The sequence below is a fragment of the Dromiciops gliroides genome, chromosome 1 (assembly GCF_019393635.1).
Source record: "Dromiciops gliroides isolate mDroGli1 chromosome 1, mDroGli1.pri, whole genome shotgun sequence".
Lineage (NCBI taxonomy): Eukaryota > Metazoa > Chordata > Mammalia > Microbiotheria > Microbiotheriidae > Dromiciops > Dromiciops gliroides.
This window is the reverse complement of record NC_057861.1, coordinates 278,168,513-278,188,894: the sequence shown is the minus strand read 5'-3', so window position 1 is coordinate 278,188,894 and position 20,382 is coordinate 278,168,513. Positions and strand designations below refer to the sequence as shown.

The following is a 20,382-nucleotide window of genomic DNA, read 5'->3' as shown; positions in this document are numbered from 1 at the left end:
TTGGTAATTCTATTAAAAATGATCTGTTAATATGTAACAAAGCAATAAATTTAAAATGGCAACAATTTAACTGAATGTAGTTGCTATCTATCTTATCTACTTATTTTCCCCTAACACAAATAATAATCACATAATAGGAATCTAAGATTTGGAAACATGGATCAGTTCACTTCAACAAACCATAGTTAAGCGGTCACTATGTGCAAGGCACTGTGTGAGGTGCTAGATATGCTAAGACCAAATTGTCTCTGCCCTCAAAGAGCAAGGAAATACAACACATACAAGGGAGAACAAGAGAAATACAATATGTACACAGATAAATATCGATTATTTTTTCTAAAATCTTTGTATTTCAGGAATGAAGAAAGCATGTGGAAAAGGTTAACCTTCATTAGGGGTAGGCAAGACAGATAAAAAATAATTAAGTAACTGTTTGGACTGACAGGGTGGATTCAAGGATGATAAACTGTGGAAATGGCTGACCATGATGGTCCAGATATATTTTTCGATTCAATAAATACTTATTAAGTGACTACTAAGTTCCAGGCACTCTGATAGTCTGGGAATATACAAAGATAAAAAGTAAACAGTCCTTGACCTCTAGGAGTTTTCATTCTACTAAGCAGACACAACACATATACAAATAACATACAAAATAATAACAGAGTAATTTCATAGGCTGAGAGTAATCCCAACTAAAATGTCACAAAAGGTCTCCTGTGAGATATAACAGCTGAGCTATGATTTGGAAGGAAGACAGAGATTCTAAAATGCAAAAGTGAGGGAAAAGTACATTATAGGCATGGGGGATACAGTCTATTCAAAGGAACAAAGATGGGACTGAAAAAGTAGTATACAAGGAACAGCTAGGGGTTGACAGAAAGAGGCAGTACAAAAAAGAGAGTAAAATTAATTAAGACAATGTCAAATTACTGACTAGGAACACAATTTTAGAAGAAATTGAACAAGCTATACATATGGGGGGGAAGATCAATTGCATTTACAAATGAATTGTCAAACATTTAAAGAACTACTTCTACAAAATCTGTTTTTAAAAAATAGAAAAATAAATTTAAATTTAAATTTAAAAATAGAAAAAGAAGGGCCCCTACCAAATTCCTTCCATGAGACGAGTATGGTCTTAATACTCTCTAAATCAGGGAGATTTAAAACAGAGAAAGCTAAAGACTAATATCCCTAATGAACATGGATGGAAAAGTTTAATAACAAAATTTTAGCAAGGAGATTAAAGCAATACATCACAAATATTATACACAACAACCAGGCTGGATGTATACCAGGAATGTAGGGCTGATTCAATCTTAGGAAAACTATAAACATAAATGATCATATTATTAACAAAAACAACAAATATCATATGATTATATCAATAGATACAGGAAAAAGTTTTGATGACAGAAAATAGATTCCTCTTAAAAACACTAGAAAACACCAAAATAAATGGACCTTTGCTTAATATTAATAGGATCTAATGGAGATAAACTAGAGGCCTTTTGAATAAGATCAACGGTGAGGGAAGGATGTTCCTTATTTCCATTTTTTATTAGATGTAGTGCTAGAACTGCTAGCTATATAAGATATAAATTGAGGGGAAAAACTTAGGCAATGAGTAAAAAAAAATACTGACTTTTACAGATGATGATTCTGGTTTACCAAAAGGACTCACAAGAAAGTCAATTAAAAATTAAAAGAAACATCAAGTTCAGCAAAGATGAAGGTTGAGAAATAAACACATAAATCATCAAAATTTCTGTATATCACCAACAAAATCCAGCAGGAAGAGATAAAAAGATCCTGTTTAACTAAGAAAATATAAAATGCTTAAGAGATTACTTGCCAAGATGTATATAAAAACCTTATGAATACAACTATAAAACACTCAACACAAATAAAGATAAATCTAACTAGAGAAAAATTGTTCATTAGGTCATGCCAATATAATAAAAAATGACAGTATTAACCAAATAATTTACTTATTCAGTACCCTACCAATCAAATTCTCAAAGGACTACTTTATTGAGACTAGAAAAAATAAAAACAAAAGGTCAAAATATCAAAGAAAATAATGAAAATAAAAGGAAAAGAAGGGAGTACTTGGCAGTACTAGATCTCAAACTATATCATAAAGAAGTAATCAGGGGCATCTAGATGGCATAATGGATAAAGCACCACCCCTGGATTCAGGAGTACCTGAGTTCAAATCCAGTCTCTTACACTTGATACTTACTATCTGTGTGACCTTGGGCAAGTTACTTAACCCCCATTGCCCCACCAAAAAAAAAAAAAAAAAAGAAGTAATCATCAAAACAATTTGGTTGACTAAGAATACATTAGGTACAGTGTTTGATAAACCTGGAATACCTCTCTTTCTACCTCACAGAATCCTTTCTCTTCTTTTAAGATATAGTTCAAGAACCACCTTCTAGATTAAGACTCTCCTGATCCCTCCAACTGCTAGTGTCTTCCCTCCCAATCTATAACTATTTTTTATGTACTTGTATTTACTCACTTCACATTTATGCTGTAAATATTTACATAATTAATGTCTCCCCCATTAGAATGTAAGCTCTTTGTGTGTAGAGATTGTTTCCTTCTTGCTTCTTGTTTCCCTAGTGCCTAACACATAGTAAGGAATTAAATACCTAATGATTGACTAAGAAGCAGAACAGATGGTATATGTGGCTTGAAAGGATGTTTAAAATAGATGCTAAGGAAAGTGGGATAAGGAGATAATTATAGAAAAGGCTTACAGTAGTAAAGATACACCTGGGAGGGAGGGAGAAAGAGAAAGAGAAAGAAAGAGAGAGAGATCCCTAAAAAACTATAATGATAGTGGGAGTTCTCCTTCTGCATTCAGCAGCACACTTGTAGAAGGAGAGAAGGCAGATGGTAAGAATAACCCAGAGCTAGGATTTGGAAAGAGATAAGCAGCAATAGGACCAAGGAAGAAGGCAGTAGAAAGTTTAATTAAAATTAAGGTTTTGGGATAAGAGTTTGAAAAAAGAAAAGATAGGACAAGGATGCTGGTGAGTAGAGAGACATGTCAAAGTGAGGCCAAAAATTAGGTTTAAGAAATTTGAGACTGAGGAGACACAAGGAGAGATGGAATATAGGAAATGATGATCAGACAAGAATATCAGTATTATGGGTAACAATTGTAGAGGTGTTTCACTTGTGAGTCACTATGAAATTAAAGGTTTGATCTTCCCAGCACGGCTGAAGTGAAGGTACAAATGGGGGTCAGAGGGCAAGCAGGCCTGTAGTAGCTTGCAAACCAGAGCACAGGCCAGGGGAGTGGTGAATATGCCTCTCCTTTGTGAGTGAGATTAGATATAAGTGATTAAGTGATTTAACTGTGATAGTAATCAGTATAATAGACAAAAAAGTGATACACTTAATTTTAAGTATTCTCTAATCTCTTGAGTTAGTCATAATATAGCACAGAGCATAGATATTATGTAACTTGTTCTTAATATATTCTAAATATTCTTTAGTTGCTTCCTTGTAAACATGTCTCTTGACCACTGTCCCTCTCCATTGTGGTTACATGTTCAACCAAGGTGCTAAAAATAGTATCTTCTAGAAGCTTCCGGGGCGGGGCCAAGATGTTGGAGTAAAGACAGTGAGCTCTCGAGCTCATGACACAATCGCTCCAAAAAACATCCAAATAACGCCATAGGAAAATCCCCGGAGCAGCAAAACTCACAGAAGAATGTGCTGAAATCATCTATTAACCAAGAATGACTTGGAAGGTCAGAAGGAGGGAGCTGCTGTGCTAATACAGGAGGTGAGCCCAACCCCACAATCACCTTGATACAGATCCAGTCCCAGAAGGCCTCACCAGAGAAGGAGATCCCCAGAGCCTCTGAATCACCTGAAATACCAGTGTCGTCTAGAACTAAGCTCACGGTCTGGTGAGAGGGCTGAGCCCTGGGCAGGGGGTAGGCTACAGGGGTCTATGCTGGTGCTGAGGCAGAACTTGGGTTTTTCACCCCTTCTGGGAACCAGGAGGTAGGCTTGAGTAGCAGTGGCCCAGATGGGGGAGGGGCACAGGCTCCTCAGAGCTGACAACCACAACACACAAAGCTGGTTGATTAGCAACTTTGTCTGGGGTCATCTAGGACCAGGAAACAGGCCAGGCGAGTGAAGAACCTGATCCTCCTTAATTCATACCACCTGGGACTTCTTAAGCTTGGGATACTGCAGCCTGAAAACAGTGCCCCACTTTAAGGAGATAAAAGTCAAGTAAAAGAAAGGCAAGATGAGCAGACAGAGAAAGGTGAGGACCACAGAAAGTTTCTGCAGTAACAAGGAAGGCCAAGGGGCATCCTCAGAGGAAGATATCAACATCAGGGCCCCTATATCTAAAGCTTCCAGGCCATAGAGGTGCTCAAAAAGGACTTTGAAGAGAAAGTTAGAGAGGTAGAGGAAAAAACGGAAAGAGAAATGAGGGTGATGCAGGAAAGACATGAGAAAAAAGTCAACAGCTTGAAAAGTCAAATGGAAAAGCTCTCTGATGAAAATAATTGCCTAAGAATTAGGATTGAACAAATGGAAGCCAGTGACTTTATAAGAAACCAAGACACAATAAAGCAAATCCAGATGAATAAAAAAATAGAGGGCAATGTGAAATATCTTCTGGGAAAAACTGCTGACCTGGAAAAGAAGTCCAGGAAAGATCATTTGAAAATTATTGGTCTACCTGAAAACCATGATCAAGGAAAGAGCTTAGACATCATCTTCCAAGATATTCTCAGGGAAAATTGCCCTGAAATTCTAGAAGCAGAAGCTAAAATAGAAATTGAAAGAATCCACCAATCACCTCCAGAAAGAGATCCCAAAAGGAAAACTCCTAGGAATATTATAGCCAAATTCCAGAGCTCTCAGGTCAAGGAGAAAATATTGCAAGCTGCCAAAAAGAAATAATTCAAGTACTGTGGAGCCCAAGTCAGGATAGCACAAGATCTAGCAGCTTCTACATTACAGGACCGGAGGGCATGGAGTATGATATTCCAGAAGGCAAAGGAATTGGGATTGCAACCAAGAATAACCTACCCAGCAAAACTCAGCATAATCGTTCAGCTGAAAAAATGGGACATTAATGAAAAAGAAGATATTTGTGATGAAAAGACCTGAACTGAATGGCAAATTTGACTTTCAAATACAAGACCCCAGAGAACTATAAAAAATTGGAGTTGGGGGACATACCTGGGGTCATACAGTGGGTGACTGTCTTGTGTCTGAGGCCGGGTTTGGGCTCTGATCCCCCTGGGTCCAGGGGTGGTGCTTTGTCCACTGTGTCACCTAGCTGCCCCATGATGACATCCTTAGGGTGAAACTGAGGAGTGAGGGGAATGCACTGGGGGAGGGGGAAGGACAGAGGTGAAATCCTACATGAAAGAAACAGGAAAAGGCTTATGGAGTGGAGGAAAAGATAGAAGAGGAGCAGGGCAGTAAATGAATTTTACACTCATCAGAAAAGGCTCAAAGACCTTAAACTCATCAGAGTTGGCTCAAGGACTGACTAACACACACACACACACACACACACACACAACTGGGTGGAGTAATCTATTTAATCTGGGCAGTAAATGAGCCTAACACTCATCAGAATTGGTTCAAAGACCTCAATCTCATTAGAATTGGCTCAAGGTGGGAATAATGTACACACTCAATTGGGTGGAGTAATCTCTCTAACCCTGCAGGAAAATAGAAGGGGAAGAGGATAAAGAGAGAGGGGCAAAAGAAGGAAGGGCAGAGTGGGGGAGGGGACAGACAGAAGCAAATCCTTTTGAAGAGTGAGAGGATGAAAGAAGATGGATAATAGAATAAATATCATGGAAGGAAGGGAAACAGTTAACAATAGTAATCATGAAAAAGAGAAAAGGGAAAAAATTGTACAAAAAATATTTATAGCAATTCTTTGTGGACATTGTGCATAGTGACAGCAGTATTGTTCAATGAGCAAATGTGAATGACTTAACTACTCTCAGCAAAGCAATGATCCATGATAATCCCAAGGAACTAATGAGGAAGCTTACTATGCACCCCCATAGAAAGAACTGATAAAAAGAACACTTATGGATTGTACATATATAACCTGGTTGCAATCTTGTAGGGGGGGAGGAAAGGGAGGGAGAGAGGGAGAAAAATTTGGAACTCTAAATCTTATGAAAATGAATGTTGAAAACTACCCTTACATGTAACTGGAAAAAATAAAATAAATGTTTGTTGCTCAAAAAAAAAAGTATCTTCTAAGTTGAAGGAGCCAATCAGCATTAGAGAACCATAAACATAAGTTGTTTGATGACAATTTTGACCAAATCACCAAATTGGCTGCCTGCCAGGCAAGAAGTTAACCATGTCCCTGTCTCCACAAACCATGTTCATGATCTTGATCATGGTGATTATGTCTCTATGGCTTGGAGACTTAGTTTTTCTTTGTCAGATTTAGCAATTTTCATGACACCTTAAATCGTGCCACCTGACACCCAAAAGTTTCAGGCAGTGCACCCTGGAAGCAGTGCCCCCCTTTAAGAAGGAGTTAAAAGTCAATAAATAGGCTGGCAAAATGAGCAGACAGAAAAAAGATGCTGGCCCTAGAAAGTTTCTTTGGTGACAAGGAAGATCAAAATACACCCTCAGAGGAAGACAGCAAAGTCAAAGCTCCTACATCCAAAGCTTCCAAGAAAAATATGAATTGGTCTCAGGCTATGGAAGTGCTCAAAAAGGACTCTGAAGATAAGGTTAGAGAGGTAGAGAAAAAAATAGAAAGAGAAATGAGAGTGATGCAGGAAAGTCATGAGAAAAAAGTCAACAGTTTGAAAAACCAAATGGAAAAGCTCTCTGAAGAAAATATTTGCTTAAAAATTAGGATTGAGTAAATGAAGATACAGATGGCAGAAATTGAGGAAACTGATGAACAAGAAAGCAAGAGCATTTAAGCATATAACCACATTAAAACTATTAGCTGGTTCTTCCATTAATGCATCTGTATGTGAGATTTAAAATTGGATATTAGATCATAAACTTTCATATTTTACCACATGTAATACATCTGACACCTCAGTGACCTGAACTCATCAAGGACAGGTAGATACTCTCTTGTTGTACAATCCTGATACTTCGTGACCCCATGGACCATACTGTCCATGGGGTATTCTTGGCAAAGAAGCTAAAGTGGTTTGTCATTGCCTTCTCCAGTGAGAAACTCTGTTGGTATCTCCCAACAAATGTTGGTATTCAACCCCCTAATTATTTTAGTTCTGTGTCTTCTAAATATTATCCACATAGAAAATAAAAGTAAAAAAGAGCTAAGTAAGCACTGCTGCCTTTTCTATGTCATCTTTTATCATTTATCATCATTATCCAATCATCCTCCCTAAAGTGCTAGATGCTATTCATAGCATCTCTTTTCCCTAGCAGAACTTTAAAATTGCCTTTAGCCTTCCTCACCAAGCTCATCTTATTTTGACAATATTTTAACAAGACCACACTGCACTTCTGCCTTTATTCTCTTAGTTGCCATTGCTCCATCTTCTGGATGTGTCTATTTTCAATCTAATTTGGTTGGTGAGTTTTTTAGGCATGCACATCAATCTCTTTAGACAAATGTCTCCTTCATTGCCACCCTCCTCCTTCGCCTTCTCTTTTGAAAGGAATTCAGAATGTCTTTCTTAGGATTTACCAACCCACCTAGCTTGACTTTTTCCTGGAGAATTGAGTCCATGGCATAATTTCTTTAAGCAGTATGAAATACACTCTCCTGACGTTTCCCTCTTCCTGTATCACTACAAGGATCAGTAGCTTTACTCAACGTAACCATTACTTCTACCCAACAATCACTTATTTTTAGTTAGCAAAAACTAGATATAAAAATAGTTTCCCTTTGTTGGTTCTAGCAACTTTATCAAGGTGATTCTAGTATTATAAAAAATCAAGAAAGTACTGGCTTGCAAAACTCCAAGTTCCCCTCTAACCCGTTTCAATTCAAATCAAATAAATCCCTCCCCCACTTTCTTCTCTGTCTGATATCCTTCTACTCTCCAATTACCTGATACAGATCATGATGCACCATCTACCTCTTCAGCTCTTTCTGCTTATTTTTTTTTTCCACACTGAAGCTTTCTTTCTTTGGTTAAAGGAACATTTCATTTTTCCTAACCACCCAGATAGTAGAGAAGTGTTAAATGCTGCAGACTATGCCCAGAGCCAAAAGGAATTGTTTCTTTGGACACCTCCTGCTGCTAAACTTCTGGACATGGTTCTAAAGAATGTTGCGACCCCACCATATGCCTGTAGCTCCATGTCCCAAGAATTGTATCCCATTCCCTCTGCCCTGGTATTCTGTAAGAACCCCCACGCTCAACCCACTCCTCAGGTACTCCAGTACTTCGGTGCTCCATAGTGGCCCCAGGTTGAATTCCCTTGCCTCCATTAAAGAGCCTAGTTTTTGCTACATGAGTAGTATTCTTTATTTCAGATTGATATATCCATTCCTTTACCATCTCTCACAGGAAGGGAAACCAGCCTGCACTTTAAATACAGGACAGAAAGTTCATTCCTCTTTAATATAAAACTTATTGGAACAATACCAGACAGCCTATACATAATTAAAATACATCTAAAAGAAAACTCATTGATAAAATGAAACCATAGTTAATTCTTAATTAATTAATCAACTGAAGATTATCCATTAATGTGCAAAACTAACCATCCAAAATATTACTGAATGGAAGGCAAACAGGATGACTGAAGAAAATATAATGTACTTTCCCAACAAAACAAAGACTTACTACCTACAACCGGTATACAACCAAAGCTTGGAAATGACAGCATACTTTTGGTATATCAACTGGAATATAATCTTGGAAACGAAAAGTAATATTTCTAACTTATAAAATCAAAACTAGTCTATATTGAATCACTGGTAGATATGAGAATTATCATAATTTAAAATAAAAAGACCACAGCAGAAAATTAAAAGACTTCATAGAATGGGAAAATTCTATTTCTCTGAACAATATTCAACATACGGCCTCAATCACTCCAAGTTACACAAAACAAAGTTTTAATTGCTTTCCCTTTTCTACCCTGTACCTAGCTTCCAATTTTATTTTCTACCATTCTTTTTTTCAAATCTGAACACATATTTCATCACCACAAAATTTACAGCAACCAAATTTAAAAGGTAAAATGTGGGAGAGAATGTTTTTGAAACACTCATGGTTTTTCTTGTGATTTAGTAAAAGAAATCACCAGTGGTAGAAGGAAATGGCTATGTCTATTAAAGTCTGCTGGCTTTAAGAGACATATGACAGGAGTTGCTGAATTATTTTGGAAATCTAGAGACCTATATTTTATGTTCCCAAAGCACAAGCTGATTTTTACATTGAAAAATAATTATATCTTATAAGTAGAAGTTAACTGACATCTCATTTCAACTACTCTCCCTATAAAATTTTTTTCTTTGAGGAGGAATTTGGAAAGAATACTGAATTATAACTAAATTCCTTTATAATCTAAAAGTCAGGAGCAGCTGGGTGGTGCAGTGGATAAAGCACCAGCCTTGGATTCAGGAGGACCTGAGTTCAAAGCTGAACTCAGACACTTGACACTTGCTAGCTGTGTGACCCTGGGCAAGTCACTTAACTCCACTGCCCCACCCCCCCAAAACTTTTTAATTAAAAAAGATATGTGTATGTATATCTGTGTGTGTGTATATATATATATATATAAAAGCTAGATGAAAACAACAGGAATTGAAAGAAAAGTCAAATGGCAGAAACTAATACTGTTCAAAATATGAGAACTGAAGCCATAAAATCCTATAACATGGATTTTTAATCTTTCCCCTAATAATCTGTCATCATAAAAGAGTTTTCAGTGGGATGGATTAAATATTGCCATAACTATAAATGTCTACTGTAAATTCACAAAATGTGCCCTGGGTGACTTTTTTCATTCACCATTACCTTATTTTGAGCAATAGGACCCACATCACAGAATTTCAGGTACTATTGATATATGAAGTTCTACTTCTAGAAGTGAGGTTTAGCATTCCTGCCATGGAAGTGCAACCCACCTCATTCTGAGAGACTTCTTTCTTAAGCAAAAAAAAAAAAAAATGGTTTCTGTTAAGTACAGTTTATAGTAATCAGTTTTGCTTGCAGTCTTAAAAGTTAATGGATTTCTTTAAAACTAACCATTTATATTCTTAAAAATTTGCATGCTAAAAGCAAGTGGTTTTTTTTCTTTTTGAATAACTTATACAAAAAAGTTCTACTCGCCCCCAGGTAAGAGTTAAAGTCATTCTGATTCATCCTGATCATTTCTGAACTCATGATCACTGTGGGAATTTGTTTTACTTAATTATGTATGTTTGTTACAAGGCTGTTATTGATTTTTTTTCCAGTGAGAGGGAGGTAGGAGGGAAAGAAAATGAATGCTAGTTAAAAAAAAAAGATTTTTTTAACTCAAAATAAATAAATATTAATCCTGCAACCTTTATATAGATGCTGGCACTTGGATCAGCTTAAACAAACCTACTCAAGAAGGCCTTGGCAGCATTCACATTCCCCCCACTTGCTTTTCATCCAAGATTCAGCCAACTGTAAATATAAATCCTTCAACCATTGGGTAGAACATACGGGTGATTTGTGAATTGAGTTTTACTATCATGTTTTGGTGGAATAAATATAATTTTTGCCAAATAAATTGATTTAGAAGGCATTTGCTGATAAGTATTGGGGATGAGAGAGCCCAGTAACCTCTCCAATCCTTTGAATTCTTGAATTATAGTCCAAAGAACCGAGAACAACATGGCCTACAATTTTTGAGGTTATAAAATATTACTAATGTTAGAAATGGAAATTATTTATTCTTGGAATTTTAACATTTTACTATTAAATCTTTTGTATATCAATGTGGCCAATAGTTAATAAGAATTACAATGTGTGCCATAATCCTGAAATTTCCCAACCATTTCTATCAAGTGTGTAAAGAATTTTATTTATTTACTTATTTATTTATTTTTGGCGGGGCAATAAAGGTTAAGTGACTTGCCCAGGGTCACACAGCTAGTAAGTGTCAAGTGTCTGAGGCAAGATTTGAACTCAGGTCCTCCTGAATCCAGGGCTGGTGCCTTATCCACCACGCCACCTAGCTGCCCCCATATAAAGAATATTTTATCCTATTATTTGCACTAGATATTAACTTGCAAGAGGGCTAAAAAGTTGTAAAAAGCTATTCTAGACCAGGAATAACAGATTTCCAAAACATGAACAAGGTGATGATCCAAGATCACCTTAGGAGAAGGTGAGTTATTATATCAGTTTTGGAATTTATTACTTAAAAAAAAAATAAGCCATCATTAATATAAATCAAAACAAGATATAAGTTAACATCCTTAATTATCTAGAAACCAGACAACTCTAAGGTACCCTCAAATAACTACCATCCTTGACTCACAAAGTCAGTATTACTGACAAAAAATTCTAAAACTATAGACTTATTCTACCAGTTAAGGAATAACAGGCAAATTAAGATGAACATTTCTGTCATTTACTTTAATAGGTATTTTCTAATTGTTTTACCAATTTTAGAACATTTTTCCCTTCTTAAATTTCCAATTATAACATATATTTAAATATAACAACTTTCCCTCTAGGTTTTAATTTGTTTCATTTGAGGCTAAAGTAATCAGATTGTATTAACTTTTTTATTTCATGTGCAGAACTAAAAATAGAATACTTTAAGCCAGCTTCCCACACTATATGAAAAGCATTTTTTACCCTAGATAATTTCAGTTTCACTACTATGCCATATAATAAGTATTACTGTACCAAAGACTTATTAAGACTAGAATCCAAAAAACCCTAAAATTCTGAAATAAAATATAAGGCAAATTTCTAATAAAACTATTAATTTTAATTTGCCTACCAGTCTATATAAATTTTTTAATTTTCAAATTACTTAGAAGTTTTTATTCCAATAATACGATACCTATCTTAAAATTCAGTAGTATTAAGTTACCCTTCTATCTTAAAAATGATAACATAAGAATGGCAATAAAATACATTTACTTAATGAAAGAGACAGAATCAGTTCAGAATATTGTGCCCTCCCTCCTAATTCTCTCCCAAAATAAAGAGTAGAAAGAATCATTTTTTTTTTCTCCAAGAGAAAGACAAGAAAGCCAACATACTTATCAGGTTTCCTCTGGCATCTCTGAGTGGAGCACCCCCTCCACCTTTTCCCCAGGGATTGTAACTTCTCATTTCAGCTTCAAGTTTAGCTTCATATTCTTCTTTTTCCTCTCGCTCTTTCCTCCGTCTTGCTTCTCTTTCCCGTATCTTAACACAATGAGCAACAATTTACCATATTATACTGCCAGTATGACACAATCAAGATTAGTGATACCATTATTAATTTTACTTCTTATCCAAATCACTGCAGCAAAACAAACCAAAAAACCCTAGCAAATTCTTTTTAAGAGGTATTTAATTCACAAAAATTCATCATACTCCTGTCATTAATTTCTCCACCAATAATAATCCTATCCCATCTAAGACATTCTCCTTCTAAAATTTCAAGAGCCTACCTATCGTGCCCTATCTATTTCTCCTGGAATATTTCTGTGAAAGCTCTAGATACTCCTGTCTAGCTTCTTTGAATTACACTGCCTTGGAAGCCCAGTAGTTCCCAGATCCTCTCTACACGACTCCTGGAGCTCCTTGCAAGATACCAAAGGATTCAGAAAGATTCCAAGCTTGGACTCAGGTTCAGAAATCAGAGAAGTAAGGGACTCAGAGGTACTACTGGTACTATTTCAGATACCTTATCAATTAAGAAGGTTATTTGTAGACTATGTGGAGACCCCATTGGCCATTGTTTCTTTGGCATTATACCCAAGATATAGAAAAAGACACAATTTTAGACTTGACAACTCTGGATTTGTTTTCCTGAACTACTGTTTATTTGTTACATTTTTTTGTTGAATTTCCCCCTTTTTTAACTGAGAGGGTATGGGGTGAAGAGGAAGAGGAAGTAGAAGAGAATCTAGCAACAGTGTTGCCCAAAAAAAAAAGGAAAAGAGCAGTCACTTGAATTATCTTTAAAAATGCACAGAAGGCTGGGGCGGCTAGGTGGCGCAGTGGATAAAGCACCGGCCCTGGATTCAGGAGTACCTGAGTTCAAGTCCGGCCTCAGACACTTAACACTTACTAGCTGTGTGACCCTGGGCAAGTCACTTAACCCCAATTGCCTCACTAAAAAAAAAAAAATTTAAAATAAAAATGCACAGAAGGAGAGGCAGCTAGGTGGCACAGTGGATAGAGCACCGGCCCTGGAGTCAAGAGGACCTGAGTTCAAATCCGACCTCAGACACGTTACACTTACTAGCTGTGTGACCCTGGGCAAGTCACTTAACCCCAACTGCCTCACCCAAAAAAAAAAAAAGTGCACAGAAGGGAACAAGAGGACATTCACAGGAAAACAAAAGCATAAGAGGTGGTCATCATAATCTCAGACTATGTAAATAGCAAAAATAATTATAACAATCTCTCTAACCAATATAAGAAAGTTCGACATTTTAAAATCATATATGAATCATTAAAATCATTCAGGAATAGAAAAAAAACACACGCATACAGGACAGCTCTGAAAGTAACATGTTTCATTTATTATACACTGTTTTTTAAAAATCAAGGTGGTGGGCAGCTAGGTGGTGCAGTGGATAGAACACCAGCCCTGGAGTCAGGAGTACCTGAGTTCAAATCTGGCCTCAGACACTTAACACTTACTAGCTGTGTGACCCTGGGCAAGTCACTTAACCCCAATTGCTTCACTTAAAAAAAATATATATATTACACCCCCCCAAAAAAAATCAAGGTGGTGCATAACAAAAATTTAGAGCTTCACATATTAATCCTCTTTCTTGGTTATATTTTAAATATAGAAATATTCTCTTTTTGAAGTATTTGTTAAATTCAGCATAATTTTTTTAAAAGAAACTTTAGGAACACAAACTGTTCCTGAGTTGGAGACTACCTATATAAGCTGAACAGGATTCCTCATATAATTAGACAAAGAGCTCTAAGAAAGCATACATACAAATGAATCCTGGAATCACCACATTCAAGAATAAAACTGTCTAAATGGATGCATGGAAGTGAGAAGACTATAGCTAGAAGGAAAGTTTTTAGCTTGTGGAAAGTAAATCAAGGGTCACCTGTTAAATAGCTACTTCTAAATATGTTACAATATTCAAGTCCAGTACTAATATTAAAAAAAAAAAATAGTAGAACCGTGTCTATTTTATCCCCTAACAAATCAATTCTTGGACATGAGCTAGAATACTTCTGATAAGGGTCAAATATCAAGGTTCTTACCCCATCCCCGGTCAGTACTCCTCCAAATTCCATTTCCCTATTTCCCTGCTCCTCCTTGGAGCTTCTTGTTTCAATGCCCCAAGCCTATTGCTACACTCCCAATCCACTGTATTACCTTATTCCTATGCCCTCTGTCTCTAATACCATGCACCTTGATCTTGGCTGCCCACCTCAATACTTCTTCTTTTTTCTTTTTTTTTTGGTTTTACGGGGCAATGGGGGTTAAGTGACTTGCCCAGGGTCACACAGCTAGTAAGTGTCAAGTGTCTGAGGCCAGATTTGAACTCAGGTACTCCTGAATCCAGGGCCGGTGCTTTATCCACTGCGCCACCTAGCCGCCCCCACCTCAATAGTTCTTATAGACACTGGCCATACCAGCATCAAGACTTGTGTTTGAAGAGGTTCAACTGAGCTGACCCAAGAGTAGTAGACTCAATAGCAAAGAGCTGTACAAGGGCTCATAGAAATGAATATAGAGTAAATGAAGAACTGGAAAGGCTTAAGTGACTGATGCTGAGCAAAGTGAACAGAACCAGGAGAACATTGTACACAGTAACAACAACACTGTGTGATGATCAGCTATGAGAGACTTGGCTCTTCTCAGCAATACAATGATCCAAGACAATTCCAAAGGATTCATGATGGAAAATGGTCTCCACATCCAGAGAAAAGAACTGTGGGATCTGAATGCCGACTGAAACATAGTATTTCTACTTTTTTTTTTTTTTGAGGTTCTTCCTTTTTGTTCTGATTCTTCTTTCAAAACATGGCTAATGCAGAAATATGTTTAATGTGATTGTACATACATAACCTTTATCAGATTGCTTTCTGTCTTGGGGATGGGAGAGGGAAGGGAGAAAAATGTGGAACTCAAAATCTTATAAAAACAAATGGTAAAAATTTTTTTAAATTAAAAAAAAAAAACGAATGTTGAAAACCACCTTTACATGTAATTGCAAATGAAGGGGCAGCTAGGTGGTGCAGTGGATAAAGCACTGGCCCTGGATTCAGGAGTACCTGAGTTCAAAACCTCAGACACTTGACACTTACTAGCTGTGTGACCCAATTGCCTCAGCAAAAAACCAAAAGCAAAAAATGGGAAAAAAAACTTACATGAAGTCCAGGACCTTAGTTGGACAACAGCATAGCACAGATGCTTGAAGAACCAAATTATACAGATTTTCAACTACTCACGTCCTTGTAAAAAACGAATGGGTATGATCTACCATAATAACTTTTTTTAAAATAACTTGATAAGTATGTTATTTTTTAAAAGCAACCTTCAAGACGAAAACAAACATAGTCCATATGAAGCTGCTCTAACTAGTTTCAATGAACAAAAATACCATTAATAAATTATAACCAAGTTCTACCCTAAAGTAAGTCTTGCTAAGACATCCTTCAGCCAATTGCCGGAAATCCCCCCATCTCAATAATAGTACTAAGAAAATGCCTGTGTTCTTTAGTTAGACTGTTAAATGACAAAGAGAAATGTAAAACACTTAACATAAATGATACTGAGAAATGTTACTCAAGAATCTAAAAGTTCTCACCAAAATAGATTTTAAATCAGGAGACAGATGATTGTGTTAGGTAAAGTTAGCTCTTCTCTGCATGTTTCCTTCCTGAATGTCAGTAAATGCACCAAATCTGAGCCAGACTTCTCCTTCTCCCTGGTTGTTTCCCTTCCCCCAATTCTGCTGACTAGCAAAAGAAAACCTCAATGACCCCTCTGATGCCACCAAACAATCCTGCCCTCCTCATACAGTCTCAGTAGTCCAACTGCCCCCAGCAACAATGATTCAACTAAAAGTTGTATTTTTGTGAAACCAATTAATGACACTGGGTAGGATATTCATATGCATTTTAAACATGCTGTTTTGTAGTAGGGAGTACTCTCTGATATTTAATAATGGACAACCTAGTCCATAAGGTCATTAAGAAGATCTTTAATTTTGCTATTACTATGGAACTAGAAAAATAAACTAGGTTTATCACCTGGACTATGCCTGAATTTTTAGCTTAACTATTTTTTAATTTAAAAAGAATTTTCTCCTAAACAAAACATTTTGAAAGTCTGAGGGCATTTTGATTCCTAAAAGGATAATGTGCTCACTTACATGAAACAAATCAGCAGTTGTAAAGTCTAGTTTGCCTGAACACTGAAAATAGTTAAGTCAAAAACACTTAGAGAATTCTTGGCAAATATACAATGCTGACAATCCGACAGAGTTTTAGAATAAATATGAATTGATTACATTTTCTCAAATAATCCCCCAATATGTACTTTGAAATACTTATCCTATTTTATACCTGTTGCAGCAAATCATATTGATAAGATTGAACGGATTCCTTTGTAGGCTTTGGTTTATCTTCAAAAATCAGTCCTTTTCTTGTTCTATCACCCACAGTGCTCAGTTCATTCAAAATACTTTTGTTCCTGTTTGAAACATTTAATTAATAATGTGAAATGTATTTAGAAAATTAAAACAAAATACTATGTTGAAGGAGCATGGAATCTTTGGTAAGCTTAAAATGGGATGGCTTCAGGGTAGGGAACAGTGGACTACACAGCAATTATATCATCTCCAAAAATCCCTCAGGACAACAGAAGAAATAACAAAAGGCCTAGGATAATAAATAAGATCTAATATGTAAAAATATTTAGAATTTATTTTAGTACAGTAAAAAAGAATACCAATATAATAAGTAGAAGATTCCTGAATATAAGATCGTAGTGAGAGAAAATGAAATACATATAACCCTCGAGTAACAAAACATTCTGTGGCTAAAACAGAACACGTGAGCCTCACAACTTAAAGCAAAGTTGACATGTAAGAATCCAAACTTAAAAAGGGCAAATTAGGGAGTTATTTATCCTAAAATAGACTCTTCACTTTATAAAATAATTTCAAACATTAAGGTGTTAGATCTGGTGCATTTTAAATATCACTTTATTTACAAAAATTCAATTTACATAAATTTTTTCAGTAACATATCTCTTGCATAAGGAATACATACATGTATATGAAATCACATCACTCTTCCATTTACTGAGTTTTGAATCTCCCCTCAATTTAAAATAAAACAACTTATTTTAGTTTAAAAACTAAAATCAGTGAGAAATTTTAATGAAATGTATTCCTAAAGAATACCTAAATAAATACAAAGAAAAATATGTAATTATTTTAAATTATGAAAAATTCAAAGAAAAGCAATATTAGCTATTTCATCTTTCTCTTCAGAGCACTCTGAATCGCCTATTGACAATAACAAAAACAATAATAATATTTGGCATTTAAAGACTGCTTTAAAGTTTGCAAAGCTCTTTACAAATATTATTTCATTTTATCCTCATAACAACCCTGAGAAGTATGGGCTTTTATTATCCATTTTATAGATGAGAACACTGAGACATCTGGAGATTAAATGACTTCCTCAGAGGGTCAGATTTGACTCTGGTCTTCCTGCCTCAAGGTCTAGCACTCTATCTATTAGGCCACCTGCCTGCCTACCTAGTAACCAGGAAGGGGAAAAAAGGATAACACTTTTCCCTCATAATTCTAATTGATAAAGACTCCAAAAGTAAAGTAACCCAAGACTACTATCAAAATAAGCAAGTAAGAATCAACAAGATGGATGCAAATAGCTGAACCCACACTACACTTCAACTTCAAGACAGCTTATTATAATATCAAGGAGTTTCTCTAGATATCATCAGAAAGTAACTTTATTAAAAAATGACTCATAAAATAAACTACAATCTTCTGAACCACAACATATTATGAGGCAAGTGATGCTCTAAGGACAAATGCAAACAAGCAGGACAGTACTGGTATGGAGCATACAGAAAAAAAATGTAAGAAAATAAAACATCAATGGCCTTCTGGCAGGATCTTCTTAGTCTGCAATAACATTTCTAGTAGTCTAAATAAAAGCAATCCTAGACTGGAGAAGGCAATTGGTTTTCTTTGCTGTAATCCTATTCTCTTGAAGAGATCTCATATCAAACTGACAAACCCATATTAAAATTAATCTTGAGAGTTTAGCATGCTAGTACAAAACCAAGTAAGATGGTATTCAGGATAAACAGGCTAAAATAGAAAAGCATTTAATATAGGTTCAAAAAAGTCACTTATAAAAAATTACTGGAGGCTACTTGACATGTCAGAATATAAATGAGAAAGATCCAATAGTTTTTACCTAATCAGAGACTTATCATGAAATGATAAACCAGTAGCTAACTTTTTCTTAGGTTGCTAAAATAAGCAGATCAATTTGAGATGACATTAAATAAAAGCACAGTGTCCAGGTCATAGGAAGTAGTGTTTCCAGTGTTTTCTGAGCTGGTTGGACCATAGGAAAAGTATTAGATAAAACTCTAGATATCCTATTTCAGGATTTAAGAAAAACTATAGCATTTTCTTTCATTTCCAAGTCTAAGGATATTTTTCAAAGTAACATTTAAAATAACGGTGAATGGGGTAGGGGGGGCCCAATGAGGGTTAAGTGACTTGCCCAGGGTCACACAGCTAGTGTCAAGTGTCTGAGGCCAGATTTGAACTCAGCTCCTCCTGAATCCAGGGCCAGTGCTTTAACCAATGTAGCTACGACACAAAAAAGTAACCTGACAATCATAAAAACATGATAATTAAGGAAAGCTAATTTTTAAATAAAATTATCCAATAATCTTTTACATTGGGGGAAGGATGGAGTAAGGATTGGATGGAAAATTAGGAAAGAAAATAAAATCACTGATATCTAAATACGTTTTATATTTTCCACTGTCTATCATCCAAGCTACCCCCTTGGTACATAGTTCACTTGTGGGTTTAAAAAAAATATTAAAATAAAGTGTTGGGGCAGCTAGATGGCGCAGTGGATAGAGCACCGGCCCTGGAGTCAGGAGTACCTGAGTTCAAATCCGGCCTCAGTCACTTAACACTTACTAGCTGTGTGACCCTGGGCAAGTCACTTAACCCCAATTGCCTCACTAAAAAAATAAATAAATAAAAACTAAAAAAATAATAAAGTGTTAAAAGTAAACTTTATGCACTGAACTAACTATCCACAGAAGTGGATAAAGAATGTCTGTTATACAGATTATGATATGCAATTGGATGGTTCAACAGTTTTAATATCTTGGACTAACATCAAAGATAGACAATAAACTGGACCCAGAATTGAACAAGAGGAAGACATCAGAATGAACTACCTATGGAAAAACTTCAATGCTTGTAATAACTTCAAGCTTTTCCATGAAAACATGTCCATCTCTTTAATGTCAATATTATTTCAGTGACATCTATGAATCATAGAATACTAGTCTCCAAAAAAATAAAGTTAGATTAAGATTCTACATGTGAGTGGACTACAACAAATCACCAGTGAAAAGCTGCATAAAGGTGCCTCATCATGAAGGGGACTTACTATCAGAAAAGGAGGTTTACTCAAGAAAATAAGAGCCAATGGACAAAAATGCCATAGTATGGGAACATGTGAATGGGTTGATATCTGGAACATTAGAGAGTATTCTCTTGTTTTTGTTTTTTTGTTTTTGCGGGGCAATGAAGGTTAAGTGACTTGCCCAGGGTCACACAGCTAGTTAGTGTCAAGTGTCTGAGGCTGGATTTGAATTCAGGTCCTCCTGAATCCAGGGCCTCTGCTTTATCCACTGCTCCACCTAGCTGCCTCTAGACAGTATTCTCAACACAGATCTATCAAAGTATGTTCAAATATACAAATAATAGTCAACACACACATACATTTATACACATACACACACTATAAGACTCTCCAATAAAAAGTAGTTCATTAAGAAAGGGTAAATGTATTTAAAATCCCTTCCAAAATTATGTTATGTAGACTTACATAATGGATCCTACTGGTTCATGAGTATCAGGAGCACTAGCAAAGGTTGGTGGAGGTATTCCCATCATTCCTGGGTTATCTAGACAAAATAAGAAAGTAT

At 35.9% G+C, this 20,382-nt stretch overlaps 1 protein-coding gene across 6 annotated transcripts in view; it reads right to left on the bottom strand.

Annotated features, from left to right (window-relative positions):
• CSPP1 (centrosome and spindle pole associated protein 1) overlaps positions 1–20,382 on the bottom strand; it is a 133,498-nt gene that overhangs the window by 37,159 nt on the left and 75,957 nt on the right. For all 6 annotated transcript variants that reach the window (XM_043981393.1, XM_043981402.1, XM_043981411.1 and 3 more), the window contains 3 exons: positions 20,283–20,361; positions 16,725–16,851; positions 12,227–12,374 (listed from right to left, as the gene is read on the bottom strand). In XM_043981393.1, coding sequence (XP_043837328.1) covers positions 12,227–12,374; positions 16,725–16,851; positions 20,283–20,361 — 354 coding nt within the window. The remainder of the gene's footprint in view (positions 1–12,226; positions 12,375–16,724; positions 16,852–20,282; positions 20,362–20,382) is intronic.